This window comes from Haemaphysalis longicornis, unplaced genomic scaffold (assembly GCF_048455015.1).
Source record: "Haemaphysalis longicornis isolate Haplotype H1 unplaced genomic scaffold, Haemaphysalis longicornis Haplotype H1 scaffold_1, whole genome shotgun sequence".
NCBI classification, from domain to species: Eukaryota; Metazoa; Arthropoda; class Arachnida; order Ixodida; family Ixodidae; genus Haemaphysalis; species Haemaphysalis longicornis.
The window spans coordinates 274,785,268-274,805,165 of NW_027526203.1; the positions used below are offsets into that span (position 1 = coordinate 274,785,268).

The window sequence follows — 19,898 nt, forward strand, 5'->3', positions numbered from 1 at the left end:
AATCAAAGCACGCCATACGAAGCGCAGGAACGCTTGGTATGGTTGACGACGTTTATCCGGAGGGCCCCTGTGATAAAGCCATCAGGTGAGGGTCTATGGCAGAAGAGAAGGTGGAAAGCTGTCCCTGGTATTTGGCTTTATGGTACCGCCTCCCAGTGTGGTTGCAATGATCGAGGTATATTTTGTAATCCCCCTTAGAATAGTGCACTTCTGGACAGTGTGGCTGGCTTCGGGGTGGGGGAGAACGCTTTCTTTCAAGCGGGTCAGCTACCATGTCGTCTTTGATACGAAATGAACGGTATGGACTCGATACTTCCCGTCGGAAGGCGAGGAGCGTGAGCGTTGCGTGAGCCTAGACGAACGCAGTATTTTTTTTTCATCTATTTATGCGACCAAACGGCGTGGTTCTTGCCTTACCGCGTAGAGCAAACCACCCCGAGAGCAACGCCTTTATCGCTTACGTGCAGGCGTGCGCGCGCGTGCGTGCATGTGTGCGTGTGTGCGTGCATGTGTGCGTGCATGTGTGCGTGCATGTGTGCGTGTGTGTGTGCGTGTGTGTGTGTGTGTGTGTGTGTGTGTGTGTGTGTGTGTGTGTGTGTGTGTGTGTGTGTGTGTGTGTGTGTGCGCGTGTGTGTGTGCGTGCGTGCGTCCGCGCTACTCAGCAGGCGGGAACTCCATCCTTTTCATCCAGCTATATCGCGAGAGCAGGCCGTACTGCTCTATTTAGCAGAGACCGACACACTTCTGATGCCAGCGCGCGGACACATCTGCTCAAATGCATCTCATCCCCCTTCCGTTTCTCTACACTGCGTCGTGTACCCCAATGGACAGCATGTGCTATGAAAATGTCCAGCCATACGTCTTCGCCTCCTCCCCGCCCTCCAAACTAATCTGCAAGCCCCCCTTGGGCTGGCATGAAAGGCTCGAGCTGCTCGCCGTGGGAAACAGCTAATACCAGTGGCTCACATCCAGCGTGCTCTAGAAATTAGTGATCACGTTAAGGAGAGACCCTAGACTGAGGGATCAAGGAGGGTTTTTTTTTTCTGAAATAAAAATACCCCTCACTCACTTAAATTTGACGCTTGTACATGTTTGTTATGTTTAATTATCCCGCATTTCCCCCCTCAAACACCAGGAATCGTTACACGACGACACGCTGCTTCTCCCAAAAGTAATGTATTCTTGCTGTTAGCGTTTAGAAGCGCAGCAAGAAAACTCTGACTAAAGTTTTTTTGCAAATCACAACAGCCCAGTCAAAAGCAGCGTAGTACTTTACTGCTTCTACGTCGGTGTGGGACTCATGCGCAGAACCATAATAAACTTTGCTCTCGACGCCTAAGCGTAACTTTCATGCAGCCCTACGCGTTATGTACACACTGTATCCTACGTAAACCGGCGGGGTTTCGATGCTGGTCGGTGCAGTTTACCTTTGGCGTAGTGATGGCCAGTTCTGTAACACTGCAATGCCCTTGCGTGCTCGCCGAGCTGTTCGTGCAGGCTTCCTGCGTGCTCGTACAGCTCGGACTGGGTCAGTGCCGCGATCACTCGGTCGGCCAGGTGTCGCTGCTGCGCCAGGCCCGGCACCGAGCGCAGCACCAGGGCAGCCTTGGCTGGTAGGCCGGACTTCAGGTACAGGGACACTGCCTCAGCCATTTCACCTTCTCTCTCCTTCAGCTGCGGGTCGAGCCACACAAAAAACGCCGTTACGTTACCTCTTTCACCTGTGAGCCACGGGTTTCATGTGCAAAGAAGAAAGAAGATCCGAGAACACCTATGCACATTATATGGGTTGTGAATGCGAAAGCAGGAATGTCAGGTTGATCGCCTGACACGCCTTGCCCCCGCCTTGCGTTGTCAAAGAGGTTTGTAATCTTGTCCCTGCAGGCACTTTGCTCTGCGATCCGCGTAAACGCTTTCTAATGGCTGCGATCTTCATCCTATGTGTTGCACCGCTGCTCGTTCCTGCCGCCAGGTAATAGGAGAGTTGACGACGATAACAAATTTGTCTTCTTGCTCTACTGCTCCCTTCATCTGCGTGCACTGGCACGAAATACCACCTCTCACTACTTAAGCTCGGGCTGTGGAACGTCTTCAAAGGAAGTAGGTTTTTATTACGGATGCCGGCCTTTGCGCTGATTGGACCATTTATGGGCTGTTTGATGGGCGGTTAACAGTTCCGCCTGCATTGGCCCCTTTCTTAACGAGCATATAACTCCCTAAATCATTCATTAGGCTTCAACAGGACAAAATAGTGTATGGCCTCTCGAGAGATATGAAAGCGAGACGTGTCGTTATATGCTGTTCGAGTGACCCTACGGGAATATCTTGAATAATCTGCATTTGCTTTCCTCTTTTTTAGATGCGACGCTGAGAGGAGCATCTCTTGCCGGCGGCCCTGTCCTGCGTCCGTCGTCGTCGTCCGCGTCCGCACAGCTGCGTCTCTCCTCCGCTCACCCCCTCTCCTCTCCCCGATAGCGAACACTCTTGCCCAACATCTGCGGGCGCGTGGAGCAGCGCACTCTGTGCCGTACTCTCTCTCTCCACGGTCTCCTCTCCTTCGGGTGCGCTGCGCATATAAGCGGAGTGCCGCGCTCCGGCCGGTCTCTCAGTCGACGGTCGCCCGCGCTTGCGCTTGCGCTTGCTCTCTCGCAGTACCGACGATTGCTTGATGCGACGGTTCCTTGAGTGAGTGCATTGCCGCGACCCAATACCCGTGCTACGCGAACCTCTGACGGTGCATTTCACGGACCATAAAGCTATCGTTCTTGTGTGTAATAAAGCCTCCGTCTAAACGACAACAACAACGTCTCTCATTATGCTCAAAATTACGCCCGCATTCCCTCGCGTGGAACCCAACGATGTGATTGAAACGCAATTCACGTTCACTATGCGTTTCACGCAATTCGACTAATCAACCCAACGGAAACACCCAACGGAACCCCCTTCAGCATCGCATCACACCAGGGTTCCCGCGAGGGGAGGCGGGCGTAATTTTTTGTTTGCCGCGCTTAGTAGCCATATGGAGGCCTTCGTGGCACCCGACGGAGACTGATTATATTTATTTTAGGTGAGCTCCAAGTGAAGACAAGGCGCGTTTGCGGATCCATGCACCAATTTGCTAAAAAAGCAGTGTAGATGACCGTGTGTTTGACAACATTGACAGTCTCAACTGTTTCAATAATAAACCACGCTCCGACGAGACTTCCCTTTCGGCTATCGGCGGACGAGATTTTTTTTTTTTTTCGTTTTTGCCTTTCCATCTTTCCTCGACAAGAATATTGGGTTTGTGCAGCGATAAAAGTGTCTTTTTACTTTAGGTCTCTCGTCTTCGGCCAATTGGTTTTTTGCCGAACGCTTAGTCGCAGGAACGGTGCCCGCGTGAGCCTGGCAGGGCCCCGGGAAGCGTTGCTAGTTCCGTGGCGGGCGGCTGCTAGTTTTTTCATCCAGTTGTCTGTAAGTACTTGCTGTAAATGAGGTGGGCATAGATTTTGTTCCATTCCTCACTCGTCTCTCACGGCGACACGAGACAGGTTGAGCATCCTAAGGGAAGTGAAGGACCTAAAACTTTACTGATGCATAAAACTGATATTAACATTATCTGTTTCTAGCCTTAATTTTCCGCATGCAAAGTTTGCAGTGGTTTGAAAAGGCAGATGTATGTTTACGGCATAAAAATCAGTAATAATAAATTGAAACTCTCATACACACTCACAACAGTTGAGGTCAGGCAAGGCAAAAACTTTGCTATCAAAAGTTGCGCAAGAAGAAAACAAAAGCGTGCTTACCTCCGCTGCTTTTCCTTCCATGCCGTTGTTTAGAAGCCAGTCGAAGTAGTCCGCTCGCAGCTTGTCAACGTCGTGGTAATTCTGGTTTAGGAAGAAATGCAGGAAGTACAGCCTCTGCAGGTAAATTCAGACCAAGGCACAGGCTTCCAAAAAATAGAAAGTGCCTTACTCTCGACTCGGCCAGTTGGATCATTTCGTCCCATTTGTGCATACTTTTGTACATCTCCATCGCTTCTTCGACCTTGTTCTGTGCGAAAAATGACCAGAATATCACTTGGCTCGTAGAAGGTTACTTGACTGACTTTGATGTCACCCACGGCCATCTGTGTTACAAGTGCAGTGTCGTATGTTTTAATCCTCCATAGCTTTATTGGGCTACCAAGGAAAAGAACTCCTGAGACCCCTACCCACACATGATGATCACTCGCACCAACATTCGATTTGCTCAAGTGGCAGAACTGCGGGCAGAATGCTTCACCCTGCCGACGGAATTCATCAGGCAGCGGTTTGTTTAAGCACATAAACAACCTAGCCCTACTCGGAAGCTTAGAAGCAAGTTGTATGCGAGAAAATTGTGCCTGGAACATACTGTCGCGGTGGCTCCAATGCAGCACACCGCCCGAATGACTAGTTCCTCGACACCTATTGAAGACTGAAAGGAGCATACCTGCTCGAGGTAGATGTTCTCGGCAACTTTGAACTGCTTGTCAAGCATGGCCATCCGCGCCCTGACCTCGTAGTGGTAGTGCCCGTCTTCCCCCTGAAGGGCCAACAATGGCCGGTAAATGTCAGTGAGCAGTAAAGCTTGTAACAGCGCACGTACCGTGGCCCTGGCGGCGTCCTCCTGGAGGCTCATCACTTGCGCAAGGAAGCGCGCTCTGGCAAGGTCCCCGAGCGCCGCAAATGAGCGTTCGGCAACGGCCACCAGACGTTCCTCCAGTGCCATCTGGCCTAGGGTGCGCCACATCGTCTCCGTCTCTTCGGTCAGCTCGAGGCTCTCCAGGTACGCTACCGCACTGCGAACACCACGTACAAATGTCTCAACCGTTTGCACGCACCGGCCACTAACGTCGAGACCACGGGAAGCTTCGTCCTAACCATTACCGAGATACAGTTTGGCCTGAAACGCACGCCCGCACACCTGCCTGCCTGCCTGCCTGCGCGCCTACTCCCCGCTTGCCCGCCCGCCTTCCCCTCGCTTCCCCCCACGCACGCCCGCCTGCCTGCTCGCTTGCCTTCCCGCCCCCCGCACGTTCACCCGTCCGCCCGCCTGTCTGCTTGTATAGCCAAAAAAATAACTGGTGGGCCACTAACGCGTTTGCACGCTGGTGGATCACTACTCAATGGCGATTGCACGGCCATTGGTTACCCACTATTGACCCACCCGTCGATCACTCATCCCTGCCGAGTCACCAGTGATGACCCAGCTGTGAGACACAGCTGACTCACGGGTGGATTAGGCAATAGTACCCTGTGAACCACAAATTACTTGTGAACCAGGAATTACTTGTGAACCACAGGTGACACTAGTGAATCCCCCCTGATTCACCGGTGAGTCACGTGAACCACGCTCGGGTCACCCGCCAGTTACCCCTGATCCGCAAATTACCAGCGACCCACACGTGGGTCAGCCGTGGGTAGCCCACGAGTAACCTGTGACCCCGAAATTACCGGTGACCGACTAGTGACTCACTCGTGGGTCACCGGTAGGTCCCCGGTGCGCGACCGCCTGGTCACTCGTGACCCGAGAAATACTAGTGACTATCAGTCATCCACCATAGTGACGTACCCAAGGTCACTGGTGGGTTAACACTGGAAGGTAACCAATTGGTGACTCATCCGTGGGTCATCACTTTGTGGTCAGCAGGGATTATGTGGCTTTCGTTTAATGTTTTAGGGGGTTTACAAGGAGTTCTCCCAGTGCAAGATGGTGATGAATTTTTTGCGCTCCTTTTGAGCGAGCTCTTACCGTCCAAAGTCGCCATCCGTGATAGCTGTGCCAAACTCGATGAGGCCTTCCTTGAGCGGATAGCCAACTGTTGTCAGTCCCTCATTGACGATGACTTCGGTCTTTCCCTCTTCGCGTTCTATGTCCACAACTTCACCCTAAAAAAAGAAAAGGGGCGGTCAATTACACGAAGGATGTATCATGCGTCACTTTGTTTCCATTCTTACTTTATACGGGCTGCGTCTTCTTTGCCCAACCGTTTGCAACCAAACGGTCTACGTGATTTATTTTTGACGTTAAAAAATAGGGGGTGCAATAGACTGGATGCATTAGCGCACAGCTGATTGCCCAGCAGCAGTGCCGGATTAGGAAACTTTGGGGCCCGGGGCTACTGCGTCCTTGGGGCCCTAACGATGATGATGACGATGATGATAATGATTTCGATTCATTACGTTTAAATTTTCGGAGCCTATGTTATGCTCTCTGATCTGCGATAAATTATACATAATTTGACAGTTTCCGGAAACTAATTTCTTGGCTTGATGTCTAGTATTATATAACGGATCTTATCAGGCGTAAAAGTTAGTATCGTTTGATCGCCGGTCCATCAAAAATTCACAATTAATCGAAGTTCTTTGTTGGCCTGCACACGCTATAGAACCGAATAGTATTCTCTTACAAGAAGCACATTTTATTAAGGCTTTAAGGTTCTAGTTTTATACGCATAAAAATCAACAGAACAAATGTATTGTCGCAAGTCGTAATGAGTAAAGTTTTTTCCCGGAATTGCGGCGTCAATCAGACACTCAATCACCCGGCTCGGGCTGATTTGGCAGGGGGCTCAGCATGGAGATGGTGTTGAAATTTTCGGAGATTGTGGCCGAAGTGACTAAATAGAGATGGGGTTGATCTGATGAAGGGAAGTAAAGAATTTTTATACAACTATGTATGTAAACAAAGCTGAGTACATGAGTTATAAAAGAAAAAAACTTCAAAACTGCAGTTAGTCAACCAGCGGGGGTTCCTCCCTTCCTGCCGCCGTGCCCAAGCGGGACCTGCGGGCCGCCCCTTGTTCCGCGCCCTCCGCCGGTTCATTCCAATGCAGAAAGCGCCCACGGGGTCAAACAGCCTGCCGTCCCCGAGTCGTAGCGGAGGTTCATTTCCAAGCTGGCATCGAAGGGGACGCAAGCAGGATGCGTTTTTAAATGGACACAGCTTTCGTCGTCCCGAAAGGAAACAGGCGTTGTTCTTGCTTCGTCTAATGTCCACGCCTGAACTCTTCACAACGCCTAGGCCTGCGGATTTCCCAGCTCGAAGGGAGCCGCTAGGGACGGACTGGCCCCGCAGCCTTTGCGTCTACACCGAGTGGGGCCTCGACTAGATTACGCTACGAATGGAGTTGCGCAAACGCGTAGCTTCCACAACGCTTGTTGCTCAGACAACCTGTAGAGGATACTCCACAAAGGCGCGGGTTGAAGCCGAACGACCTCAAAAGTGGTCTACATAACCTTTGCACATTTACATAACCGTGCACTTACCATTGCCGCAGGTGCAAGTGCGCTCCAGCATACAAAAATACACAGGTACTGTGTAGATCAAGCAGCGAACGCCAACGAGAAATCTTCGAGGCGTTTCATTTTCTTCATTTTTTTTTTAAATTTCAGTTTCATTTTCAAGAAGGCAATGGCTGTATCAGCACCCCTTCCGTAGCATTGTCCAAAAGAGAAGTATGGTTGCTGAATCGCAGATAAACGCGCACACGTGTAAAATGAATGAGGCTTCTCCTTTTCTCTCTTATGTTTCCAGTTTTTTTTTTCTCCTTCTGTGGGAGCCCGCGCTGACGTGGTAACGCATGTGTCTAGTGAACTTCCGCAATGAAGCTAATTGTCATGCGCTATACACTGAAATTTCTGGGAGAAACTGTGTACGCAGATAGCTGAGCCCAAAGGGCAGTGCTTAAGTTGTCAACAATTACATTTAACTTCCCTCGGGTTAAAACAGTCTACAATGTTCCTCAGAAATTATTTCATTATTCGTATACCTGACCCTTGCTTCTTCCGAAACGTGCGTGAGCCAAAGCGTTCGCGTACTTAGCGGTCCGGGTACCGTAAAGACTAGCGAAACGACCTGTGCCGAAAAAGACCGAAGCCGAGCTCGGGGCCTTTTTTATGTGGCTTCCTAGGCCCCATCAAGCTGTGTACCCGCGACTTTTGGTCCAAGACGTCTTTTCAGAAACCTCGGCAAAACAAGGAGGAGGAGGAATAACTAAACTGAATTGAAATGGACTCGAAGATTGCCAACAATAACGTGTGGGGCCCCCGCTCCACCCCACCTGTCACGAGTTAGCTTCGTTTTGATGGCGAAGTTGAAGCTCCTACCTTCAACTTTCGATGCGGGCAGCAAGCACACCCAAGAAAGTTCTTTTATATGGTCGAGTGGGGCCCCTGACAGCTGGGGGCCCGGGGCTGCAGCCCCCGTAGCCCCCACCTTAATACGGCCCTGCCCAGCAGCATTGTTCGCTTTTGGCAGTCTCTTCCAAAGAAAATGACGAGCACGCAAATAAAGAAATAATGTTGTGGTTGGTTAAAAAATGTGCTTCCCAACCGCGTACGATACTGAAAAAGAGCGTTTAGGAATATTATGTCGAGAGAAAAAAAATGGACGGGAGAGGAGCGTACGTCTGTAGCACTGAAAACCAAAAAAAAAATGCAAAATAATACGCAAAAAACTTGAAAAATTGCGCACAACAAAGAAGGCTGGGACAGGTGGCGCAACGTATGCAGCCTTGGTAGACATGGCTTTCCCCGGCCGCTCGAGCCAACGTTCGGATAGAGATGGGGACGAGTGCGTACCTATGTGAGCTAAGCAAAGATCTTGTTTTTTTCTGTCTCGCTGTCGCTTCTGACCACGGAGCCGCATGGCAGTCTAATTTTATTTAAAATAAAACCAGAGTCAATGCTTTTCTGGTCATGAAACGCCCGCTCAAGTTTCGTTTGGGGACCGCCAGGGGTGCCGGCGCCGATCGGAGGACATCCGGCAGCCACGGCATCCCCCGTGTGTGGGGCCGCCTTGCGAATGCAGAACGTGCACCCACTTTTGACGGCACTTTTTCTACAGAACACAATAGTTATTCCCTCAAGGATGCTACAAAACGAGACCGGGAGGAAGCTCTTATAACTGCAGCCGTGCGGGGAATCCGTATAAGGCGGAACGCCCGCTCAAAACAATCAGCGGATGTCCGGATTTTGTTATAAGGAATTCCTCAGCAGTGGGCATGCATAGGAGATTTATAGTTTATAGGAGATTTATAGTTCCGTGATAGTTTACGTTCTTCCGCGACCCTTGGCCGCTGTGCTTCTCTTAGCCTTGCACAGCAATAGCTCGGACTTTGAGAATTGATTTAACAGTACGACCAGACCACGGATAGGGAAGCTTTGGAAATGACGCTGTTCGGTCCTAATGAAAATTCCCGCACGCGAAGGCCTAGGTGGCACGGTCAACGTGTTCCGTGCTGGTATTCATAAGAGCTGAGGTTCCAAACATTTTTTTTTCACTTGGCGTGAGGTTAATTCCGAGTGCGACATGCGGAATTACTTCCGCCCGCTCGTTGGGACTGAGCCCCGTGCGAAAATCAGAGGAGGAGACATTTCGACGGTGCGAAATATTTCTTTGCGGCTCCCTCGGACTCAGCTTCTGAATGCTTTCCTTCGTCGCGAACAAGAGGTGCGGTGAGTTGTCAGTGCGTGTGGTTTTTAAAGGCGCGGTGAACTTTTGAAATTATTGAATACCGTAAAACGAAGATCACTCTCGTTAGTGCCAGTAGTGTTGATGCCGTCAGAAACAAGGTGGGTGTGTAAAATTCAATGTATATAAGGGAACGGCCTCTTAAATATTTTTATTGCTTCTCGTATCTAACTTACAGACACTGGGCCGCTGATTGGCCACATCAACAACTAACGGTTTGCGCACAAACAATCACGTAATCCGCACTCTCACCCTCACTTAAAGTCTACAAGGTATTTATCGAAACACAAGCACACCACTGATAAAAAGCAACCAGCTAAAAGCAAGTCTGGGCGCTGTCCATCGACCCTCAGGAGGCCTCTCTAAAGTATTGTCAGAGTCCTTCAATGGTATTGTCCATACGACGCGCGCATAAATTATGCCCGACGTCAACGAAATGCCTGTCTTTTTCAAAAGGAGCTGTCACTCCCTCGTCTCATATCTCCGCCATCATGGCGGCACTCTAGACCCATAACGAATTTAAACTTCTCTGCGTAACTTCGACTGTACAAATTCCTCAGACGCGTAAGCCCAACCAGCCGTGGTAACTCACGTGCAGCGATACGATGTATCCCATCACGACGCACTCGTCAAGTTGAAGGACGTCCGAAGTGTCCAAATGTTTTTCCCGCACACGAGCGTGCGGCGAGTTAAAACTAAATCCGCACACTTCTTCCGGGGGAATAGCACGCTTACATCTTGGGCGCAGCTGGTCGTCAGAAGGAAAGCGAAATAACGATGCTATCTCTCGCTTTCTCCCAGAATTGTCGCCAGGAACGCAGCAAGCTAACGGCATGACCGTTCACAGAACACTTTTCAGCACTCATAAAAGAATCGGTACATTTCAGCGGTACACGACAGATAAAGCGAGCGAGCCCTGCTAGTACCGCAGGGGGCGTGTTATGACTAACTGGCGCCATGTTTGCGCGGGTCAGTCACCCGCCGGTCGACCTCCCCACCGCTTGTCGACGGAAACGAAAGGAAGCCGACAACGCGGCGGCGGCCACTGATTGACAGCGGCTTTTGAGCGGTGTTGAGTGTTGTTGCCCCAAAGGGATTAAGGAGCCGCCGCTCTTCCCCCGGCCTAAGCAACTGAACGCGTGTGCGCGTGAAAGCCCAGACGGCGACGACCGGGAAATGGGACCCAGTGGCGGCGGCAGCACAGCGAAGAAGGCAGTGGCAATGGTCAAGCCATTAACCCTTCCCGGAGTGATTCCACGAACCTTGTTAATCTGTGCTGTTAGGCTCCCTGGGAACGCAGCGCGCGGCGGACACCAAAAGGATACGCGGCGCCCGCGTGTCTTCCGTTCTTCCCCTCTACTACAGGCTCCTGACGAGTGGCAAGGGTGTGTGTGTGTGTGTGCCGTGCATCTGCCGACATACCTGAAAGGTGTGTCCCTACCCGAGGGCGGTGCTTCACAGCGAGGAACTTACACATCACCATTGGTCCGCATTGTTTCGTATGGGGATCCCCAACCTAGGGAACTAGGGATCGGGGGTCAACAAAAAGGGCGTGCTGCGGCCCGCCAAGATCTGTCATCTGTCTTCATCTCGACAACTCACTGTAAAAAATTCTCCGCATTTCCCCGAGGGGAAGAATGTGAAAGTGCGAATGCACGAGTTGAATTTGCGCGGTTCGGTAATGTTTGCGAAAGAGAAATCACACACACACACACACAACTACAAAGAAAGAAAGATGCATTTATTCACAGACACCTATTTGTGTTGTCGTTGTACTTGATTGCTAGAGCGGATCTCAGCTTTGAAATTTCGTGTCAGTACTCCTTTAAGCGGGTGAATTAGCCCTTCTCACGCCCGATTCCTGGCCAATCCCCCACGTGGGTATGTGCCATGTCAGCGGCCAGGCAGCGCGCGCCCATCTCCCCCCGTTGCCAAGGAAGACGAGGAGATTCCTGGCCAATCCCCCACGTGGGTATGCTATGCGGACATCGCCGGTGGACGCAGGTTCAGGGTCGCTTAAGAAGTGCATCGCACTTAAAATGTAAATAAACCCGTTGAGTTTGCTCTAAGCTCTCCCCTAGTCCTGGCTCGACGGAGCGACGGCGACCGGCCCCGCTACCAGCAGACTGCGGTCGCTACAACTAGCCACCACCCGCTACAGGCGTCTGCTCGGCGCCACACTCCCTCCCGGCTGCCCTAGGATCAACGCCAGCGCCGTGGCGCGGCCTCCTTGGGCAGCGCACGAAGCTGTCCCATAGCGTGGCGGCGAAGCTTCATGACCAGAAAACCATAGAAGGACTCTGGTAAAACGTTTTCAAAAGAACTTATCTCAGAGTTTTACGTGTGTACCCCCTAATTATAGCAGTGAAGCTAAAAAATACTTTTCAGCATTAGGATTCTAAACCACGCCACATTGATCGCGAAATGAAAATAAAACCGCGGCACCGCGAGTGCGTGTGTCATTGGAGAATAGACTAAGCCGACTTTGTCGGCTCCAAATTTCAAGTTGCTAGGGTGTAAGGCAGTGCACATGATAAACATAAAGCGCGAAACCTTTTGGAGGGTTCGCCGTGCCGAAAAGACCCTTGGTTATAAAGCGGGTCAAAGGTGGAACGCATTATTAAGTTTGGAGCGTCATAATTTACCCCAAAAATTGTGTCTTTATTTAAATAAACTGTGAGTCACGCCAGAAACTTCGCATCTTGTAATTCAAAATGTGCTACTGACGACGGCTTGATTAAAAAAGTATTCCTTGGCTTAGGTTATGGCGATTTAGAAAAGAAATATATCATCCTTCAACCTTTTCACTTCTCACTAACCTGTATTACTAATCCCAATCAGAAGCCTACCGCAGTGCACTCTTCCTAATTTTACGCAGCGGTAGCACCAAGTGAGGATTTTTTTATGAATTGTCCAACATAAAAAGAGCCGTTAGAAAACTGCCCGGAATTTTTTTTTTATGAGATGCAGGTTTGGTATTGTGTGAGTGTGGAAAAGTACGGTGTCGTATAGTGACGCAATAACCTCCCTTCCTTTGCCGCCGAAGTTGTAACAGGAATGATAAAATCTCCGGATGATGGTTATATGACTGTTAGTCGTCGTATTTCATGAACGCAAAAAGAATGTCGCACAGAGGCAGTTTAAGTTGAATTTCGGGGTATTTTTTCCGAGCCCTCTAAACCCTAGCCTCACCTCACCCACTTTGTGCTGTGATGCACCTGTAAAGGGTGCACCACAGCACAAAGCGTATTATGGCGGTGAAGCAAACTTCAGCATTCAAGGAACACTGAAGACGTTGGTCTAAATAGATAGATTCGCGTTTCCAGTACACGAATATATCAGTCTCTTGACCAGTACCTTTAAAATAATCTCGTAAATTATAAAAAAATTAAGCTATCAGTCGCTTCGCGCAGGTGACGTAAACGGCGATTGAGGGGATGTACCAACGTTCACATGACGAACAACAGAACGAGAAACGCGCACACAAGCTCTCGAAGAAACACGCAAAATCTTTCTTTGCGCGTTAAATTTCAAAGGTAGATATACAATTATAAATGTAGAGGTATAATTCAAGCCGTGCCGACACTCGCAAGCTGCCAAGCCGCGGCGCTGCTGACGGTTGCGATGGTCATTGCAGGTTCGGCGGAGTCACATGCCTGTTACCTCCAACTCTACTCTGCGCTAGGCAAGCCCATCAGCCGAGCCGCAAATTTAAACGTCTATTTTGAGTTTTCGGGTGAAAATGCACACGTACGCCTGCATAAAAGCACACAAATGCACGCTTACTGCCATTCAGGGGCTCGTACCCCGGAGTACCTAGGCGCCGTTTGTACACTAAGCATTGGGCGCTGTTACAAGTGGAATTAACAGATGGCGCTGCGTTGTCAAGCCGAGTGCATAGACAAGATTGCCGCTGACATCGTCCTCGCTGTGGTTGCGCTATCCGCTAGATGTTTGTAGGTAAAGTAAAAGCCCGCGCGGCAGATTCACATTGTTCAACTACCCTCGCACGTTCCGTGCAAACCAAGATTGCCGCACACAGAGCGGCAGCTACGGACGTGCAGGCTGGGCGAGTTGTTTATCGTATGCGCCGAGCGCGTGACCAGTGGCTCCTGCGGCCGCGATAGTTCTCTTGGTAGGTTTTCGTTTTCCTGCTAGATCACACCGTTGCCTCACTCGCTCCCGGTCGCCGTTTGCGTCACGCGAAACGTCATGAAATGGCCAGGAGGAAGAAACGCTTTTTTCAATCGGTAATTTCTCGGCAATTAAAGCTCTTTCGCCGCCGAGTAAACGCTAAGAGGGCTACAGGGCAGTTGAACCATTGTCTGAGCCCAATTTCCTCGTTGCCTTCAGTGTCCCTTTAACGCGATGCATACCACCATGAATCGCACAACAATGTTTCTTTCCTGTAAGAATCTTCTGTAGATGCACGTGATGAAACAGCGAGTAATTCTACGAAGCCAAAGAATGGTTCGCATTTAACGGCAATCATCGAAGATGAATTCTGCCTCCAACCCTTCTCATCTGTGGGTATGTCTTATGGTTTCCATATACAGTGTTGGTCTCTGCTGAATCATTGCCGCAAGTGACGAGAGCAGCGTTCTTTCTCGTCGTTTGTGCCTTGCCTGTTTTGTATTTCAGGATGCAAGCACAAAGCTTAGTTGAGTTGGAATCAACCGTGGAAGTACCGCGTCACGCGCCAGAGCAATGGAGCAGGGTCGGAGGGAGTTCGCAAACAGCGGCGAGAGGCAGCTGGCAAAAACGGTGCTGTGCGTGCACCGCGCGTACCTTGATGGGGATGTTGGTGGTTCTTTCGGGGGCATCCACGTTGTACCAGACGTAGAGCACGCTGCGCCCCTGCGCCACCACCACGTCGCTGTCGGGCACCCACTGCGGGTCCACAAAGTACTTGGCGCGTGCACACGATGCATCGCACACGCATGACTTCCCAAATGAAGCGTTAACAAGAAAACGCAAGCACACAACTTCTAGGCACTACGTTGCAACTTGTGAGATTATGCCGCGGGTCAGGTTTTCTTTTTTTAGATGAGGTTATTGTATGCCGCAAGCTAAATCTAACGTCGCACTAACTGTGTAAAACTGGCTGCTGGGCGAGTTCGTTCACGATGCAAAAAAAAAAAAAAAGAGCGCAAAATAGATACTTGACAGATGAAGAACAGACTGGACGAGCACTCGCCCTGTCTGTTCGATGTCTAGCATCTTTTTGCGCTCTTTTTTAAATATAGCCTTAATTTTACCTTCATTTTTTTTTTTAATTTTGTATTCCTGTTCAAACATTTTCGTTTCACATTTAGTTTGAACCCAACAGTAGATCATTTGGTACATTTAAGCTAATTGCTAATAGTCAAGGGTGATAAAATTGCGACAAAGTAGTAGTGAACGACTCAAAGTCTTTAAGGTACACTGTGCACTGCCAGGGATAAATGTATTGACGAAAAACGCGTTCCACGTTATTCTTTATGTGAAGCCTCCACCGCTTCTGCCCTATAACCCACGTGCGAATATTTTCGGCTTTCCACTCAACCTTAGTTCAAAGGGCAAAGTGTCCGGCAGTTGGAGGTGACGTAGTACAAGTTATTTTTTACTTGAACAAATCGATCAGTACCGCATAAACGCTCATTTATACACTATATAAAAAACTGTGCAAATGCAGCAAATTCACCACTTTGAGTGCCGCATATTCGAAACACGGCGAAATTTTTTTTTTCAACGATTGCTTTCCGTGTCGGCGTTGTACACGCCGTAAACACGTACAAGATACTTCACTGCAAGAGCTTTCTTAGTGAATAGAAGCCAACTTCACAAAAGAGGACATAGTGGAACTTGATGTAAACATGGACCTATAACAACAGAGAAACACAAAAGATCGTAGGTGCTGTTTTTCGTTTATAGTGACTCATCGATGACCCATACCCTCCGAGACGATTGGCTGACAAGATAGGTATAAACCAAGATCGTGTTCTATAAGAGAATCAAGCCCAAAAACTTGTCGTTGTTGTTAGTTGTGAAAATTACACTTCAGTGTCGCCTGCAGAGTATTGGCCAGTAATTTAGGAATAAGCCGAAAGCAATAAGTTCTGTATTAAGAGCATTCCCCCATAAAAAACGTTTTTCAATGTATAGCAAAACAGACACTGAGACGTCTTTCCTGTGGCCGTACACTAGGATGCCGCGGACGTGGACTCAAGTGAGAGTAAAACCTAAAACGAAAACGAAAATAAAACCCCGCTTTCCGAAACGATCAATTACGCCCTTGTCAAGCCCGACAAAATCTCCGCATTGCGAGGCGGTGCGCGAAAGCCGTCCGTATGCACAAAGTACGGTCGACCATCAGTAGCTTTCAGTGATAATCACATTGCATACAACGCAGCGACGGCTCTGGAATTATTATTTGTAATCGTTTTTTGCGGAACTGACCTGTACGAAAGTGCAGTTGCTGAGTAGCGTCACTTTGTCTTGAGATGCGATGTCGAACAAGCTGAGCTGGGATAAAAAGAGGAACAAGCGTCACATGAGACAGCGTTAGGCTGCGCAGGAGGTACTATGTGTAAGGAGTGCAGTATCCGCTAGCATGTCGTACTCATCACATGCTGCTACTGCTAAAATTCTGGCTTGCTAAAATATAGGCTTCACAGTGAGGGCAAAATTGATTGCAACATTTGATAAATCGGCACTTGCTGGTTAGGCTGTCGGGCTTCGAAAGGGTTAGTAGAGCATGCCGAGGAACGGAAGACCACTGACTACCTCAACCCGAGTACTCTAACTCCTTCATAAGCTGTCGATATCTAGTGTCTCACTATGATATGTTTCACAGTCAAAACAGTTTGGGAACTATACTCTCAAGAAGTGCGTTAGCCGCGAGCGTGTCGTTATTGTTACCTGTTGCTATACTCCTCGATTACTGGCTTGCTGAAATATTTGCGTCGCAGTGAGGGCAAAAGTGAGGCAACATCTGATGAATCGGTACTCGCTGGTTAGGCTTTCGGGCTTCGAAGGGGTTAGTGGGACTGTTCCTCAGTTCGATACTCCTCCTCATTGTGTAATCATCATCAGCGCCCCAGATCTCGATGTTCATCGGATCTCGATTTTTGGCCTTGCCGTCGTATCTTGCGTCCATTGCTCCTGGAACTACCAATATCATCCTTGAGACAGTGCTCGGCTTAGAGCCGGTCAATTCAGGATCGTTGGTTCCGTTCCTAACACGATAATATGGCGTCATCAAGCCGTAGCTGTACAAAACTCCCACGAAAAGTGCCCCTAATCATGCAATGCAACTGTGCTTGTATAGCATATGTCGTCTTGCTGATTAGCGTATTTGTTAAGGGCACCCCGATTCCTATCCTGGCATTTTCGTAAGCTGGATTACCGGATAGATCAACATCTGGCTATGGGGCTCACTAAAATCCGAGTCTCCAAACATTTCCGCATGGCAGTGCCACACTGTACACTGCTCTTAACACTCTAAGAATTTTTGTGCCATCAGTGGCCGGGGAAAATTCAGACCTCAATGCTGCCATGGTCTTATGAGAGCCTCGCGAATACATGTTCCTCACACGAGAGTCAAGAGAACCACGCCAGTGGAAGCAGCCAGATTTTTGGTGCTTGAACACCTGGAGAACTATTACCTGACCCACCTTCAAATTCTTGCGGATGCCTCAATCAATCCGCGCAGAGGGCCTAGTGCAGCGGCGCATGTTATTCCTGGTGCGCAGGTTCCCTGGGTTGCCCGACTCGCATGTGGTGTCCTCCACCTAATCCGAGTGCGTTGCCATCCCGACTGCTTTGAGGGAACTTAAGTCATACAAGCCGCAGGAAGTTGTAATTCTGACTGATTCTAAAGCAGCACTACAAGTTTTGCAGCGTCGGATCCCCACGAAAAGGGTCTGTCAGCGTTCCTTGCTGCTTGTGCAAGAACTCAGCAGAAAGGGTTTCCCCCGCACGGGGCACCTTGAGTAATCTTGGTGACGGTGAGTGGCGACACCGCGTACCCCGAGCCCCCCATACTTAAGCTGTCACCGACCGTGGCTAGAAGTTGAAAGGTAAGGGGTAAAAGCCGTGAACGGTGGCCGTCGGAGCCTTGGTCAAGCTCCGGCCGATGGGCTCCCTGCCTGTCTACCAGGCAGGGAGCTCCGGGACCTCTTTGACTACCAGGGTAAGGTCAAAGGAGAAAGTACCCCCGTCTCCCTGCTTTTATACTATGCTTTATGGTATTGTCTAAACCCCCCCCCCCCCCCCTCAACCGTGATCGGCCCCCTAAAAGGGGCCGCACCGAAGTATCGTTTCCCCCATTGCCATCTTTAACATTTCCTGAACCAGATCATTACTCTCGATTTCTTGTCATGGAGTCCCTCAATCCAACCCACCCTCTTGCATCTCAGTCAGTCTTCTTGATCGCCAAGTATCTTGAAGCCATAATAGGAAAATCGTATAATTGCAAAAAACAAAGGTCTGGTGAACTCCTAATCGAAATAAATGACAAGCAGCAGTCTGCAAAGCTTCTAGCTCAGACTAGACTGGCTGATCTCGACATCAGGGTCACACCCCATCGGAGCCTCAACAGCTCGCAGGGTGTGATATCCGAGACAGATCTCTTGAACGAAACGGATGCGGATCTCCTTGCCGGCTTGAAGTATCAGGGCGTCACTGCCGTGAGACGCATCACTATCCGCAGAGACGACAAGGAGATTCCCACTAAGCACATTATCTTGACTTTTGACCGCGCAGTACTTCCACAACACATACATGCAGGTTTTATCCGTTGCTCCATCCGTCCGTACATTCCGAACCCGCGGCGCTGTTTTAAGTGCCAGCGGTTCGGGCATGGTACAAACTCTTGCCGTGGCCGAACGACGTGTGCGAAATGCCCGGCGCATGATCATCCAACCGACAATTGTCCATCCGATACCCTGTCTTGTGTGAACTGCGGCGGGCCGCATGCAGCGTACTCCCGCAAGTGTGAAAAGTTCCAACTCAAAAAAAAAAAAAAAGATAATCAACATCAAGGTAACTGAGAACATCACCTTCCCAGAGGCGCGGAAGAGGTTCGCCTCTTTCCCCCTGGCGAGGTACGCCGACGCAGCTCGCCGGGGGGCGGAGCGGCGTCTCGTTTCCACAGGGACCCAGTTCAGCGAGTCTGACCTGGTCCCTGCCTCCCCCCCCCCTGGGTTGCCTCTGGCAGCCCAACCCGCCATCACGCCGCTTGCGGTTGTGGTGGCAACCTCTTCCGTCGGGACCGGTGCCGCTCCCGCCTCTGTCTCCCCGTCCTCCAGTGCGTTGGAGGGTACCGAGGTGATGGACACCACGGGCCCCGCACCGGTTCCCACCGCCACCGCACCGCCCGTGCCACCTCTGGCGCCCCGGACGCCCCCGGCGGTGGCGGCTCAAACGAAGGGCTCCCGAGGGGGGGCCAAGTCCGGGGGGCCCGGTCCGTCGGGCACCCCTCGGACATCCGACGACGAGATGGATGTCGGGCCGTTCCTGCCTGCAACGCACCGCAAGGAACGCGTCCCGACGCCAAAGCCTCCCGACAAGCCAAAAAAAAGGCGAGAGTCACAGCCCCGAAAGACGACACATAAACAAACACACACACTCCAGTAGCTCTCACACTAAATAATGGGAAGAGAAAACATAATTCAATGGAACTGTAGAGGCCTTCTTAAAAATCTTGACGATGTATACGAAATACTGCATGCTAATCAGCCAAGTGTAATGTGTGTTCAGGAAACACATTTGAATTCCAAGCACACAAATTTCTTGAATAGTTACATGGTCTTCAGAAAGGACAGGGATGGCTGCACACACTCTTCTGGCGGTGTGGCCATAATTGCCCGGAAATCCTTAGCTTGCCACCCTGTCACTCTGAACACTGTTGTTGAGGGTGTAGCAATTCGAACAATATTATTTAATAGGTTGATAACGGTATGCTCAATATATATTCCTCCTGAAAATGCACTTTCGAGCTCTGATTTCGAGGCGCTGGTCGACCAGCTGCCCGAACCATACATACTAACAGGCGACCTTAATGCGCACAACTCTCTTTGGGGCTCCTCCAGAACGGATGCCCGAGGTCGCCTGATAGAGAAGTTTATTACATCCTCCGGAGCATGCCTCTTCAAGAAAAAACAGCCTACATACCATAACTTAGGACACAATACATACTCTCATCTTGACTTGGCGATTGGTTCCGCAGTTCTCTTTCCATGTCTTGAGTGGGGTGTGGGCACAGACCCATATGGTAGTGACCATTTCCCCACTTCATTAACGTATATAGGTATAGGCCCGAGCAGTCCATCTTCCCATAACAGGTTTAATAAATCAAAAGCAAACTGGAGTACATTCACAGAAAAATCTAAACTACACCACACAACCATAAAACACCTACACGTGGAGGAAGCAGCCCA

The 19,898-nt window shown here is 50.0% G+C and overlaps 1 protein-coding gene across 1 annotated transcript in view; it reads right to left on the reverse strand.

The window, feature by feature from the left end:
• The window catches only part of Oseg2 (intraflagellar transport protein Oseg2), a 127,341-nt gene that overhangs the window by 66,446 nt on the left and 40,997 nt on the right, over window positions 1–19,898 (reverse strand). The window contains exons 14-21 of the mRNA XM_077678143.1: window positions 15,916–15,981; window positions 14,266–14,367; window positions 5,755–5,891; window positions 4,609–4,801; window positions 4,453–4,545; window positions 3,955–4,032; window positions 3,786–3,866; window positions 1,428–1,674 (exon numbers count right to left, since the gene is read on the reverse strand). Of these exons, the coding sequence (XP_077534269.1) occupies window positions 1,428–1,674; window positions 3,786–3,866; window positions 3,955–4,032; window positions 4,453–4,545; window positions 4,609–4,801; window positions 5,755–5,891; window positions 14,266–14,367; window positions 15,916–15,981 (997 nt within the window). The remainder of the gene's footprint in view (window positions 1–1,427; window positions 1,675–3,785; window positions 3,867–3,954; window positions 4,033–4,452; window positions 4,546–4,608; window positions 4,802–5,754; window positions 5,892–14,265; window positions 14,368–15,915; window positions 15,982–19,898) is intronic.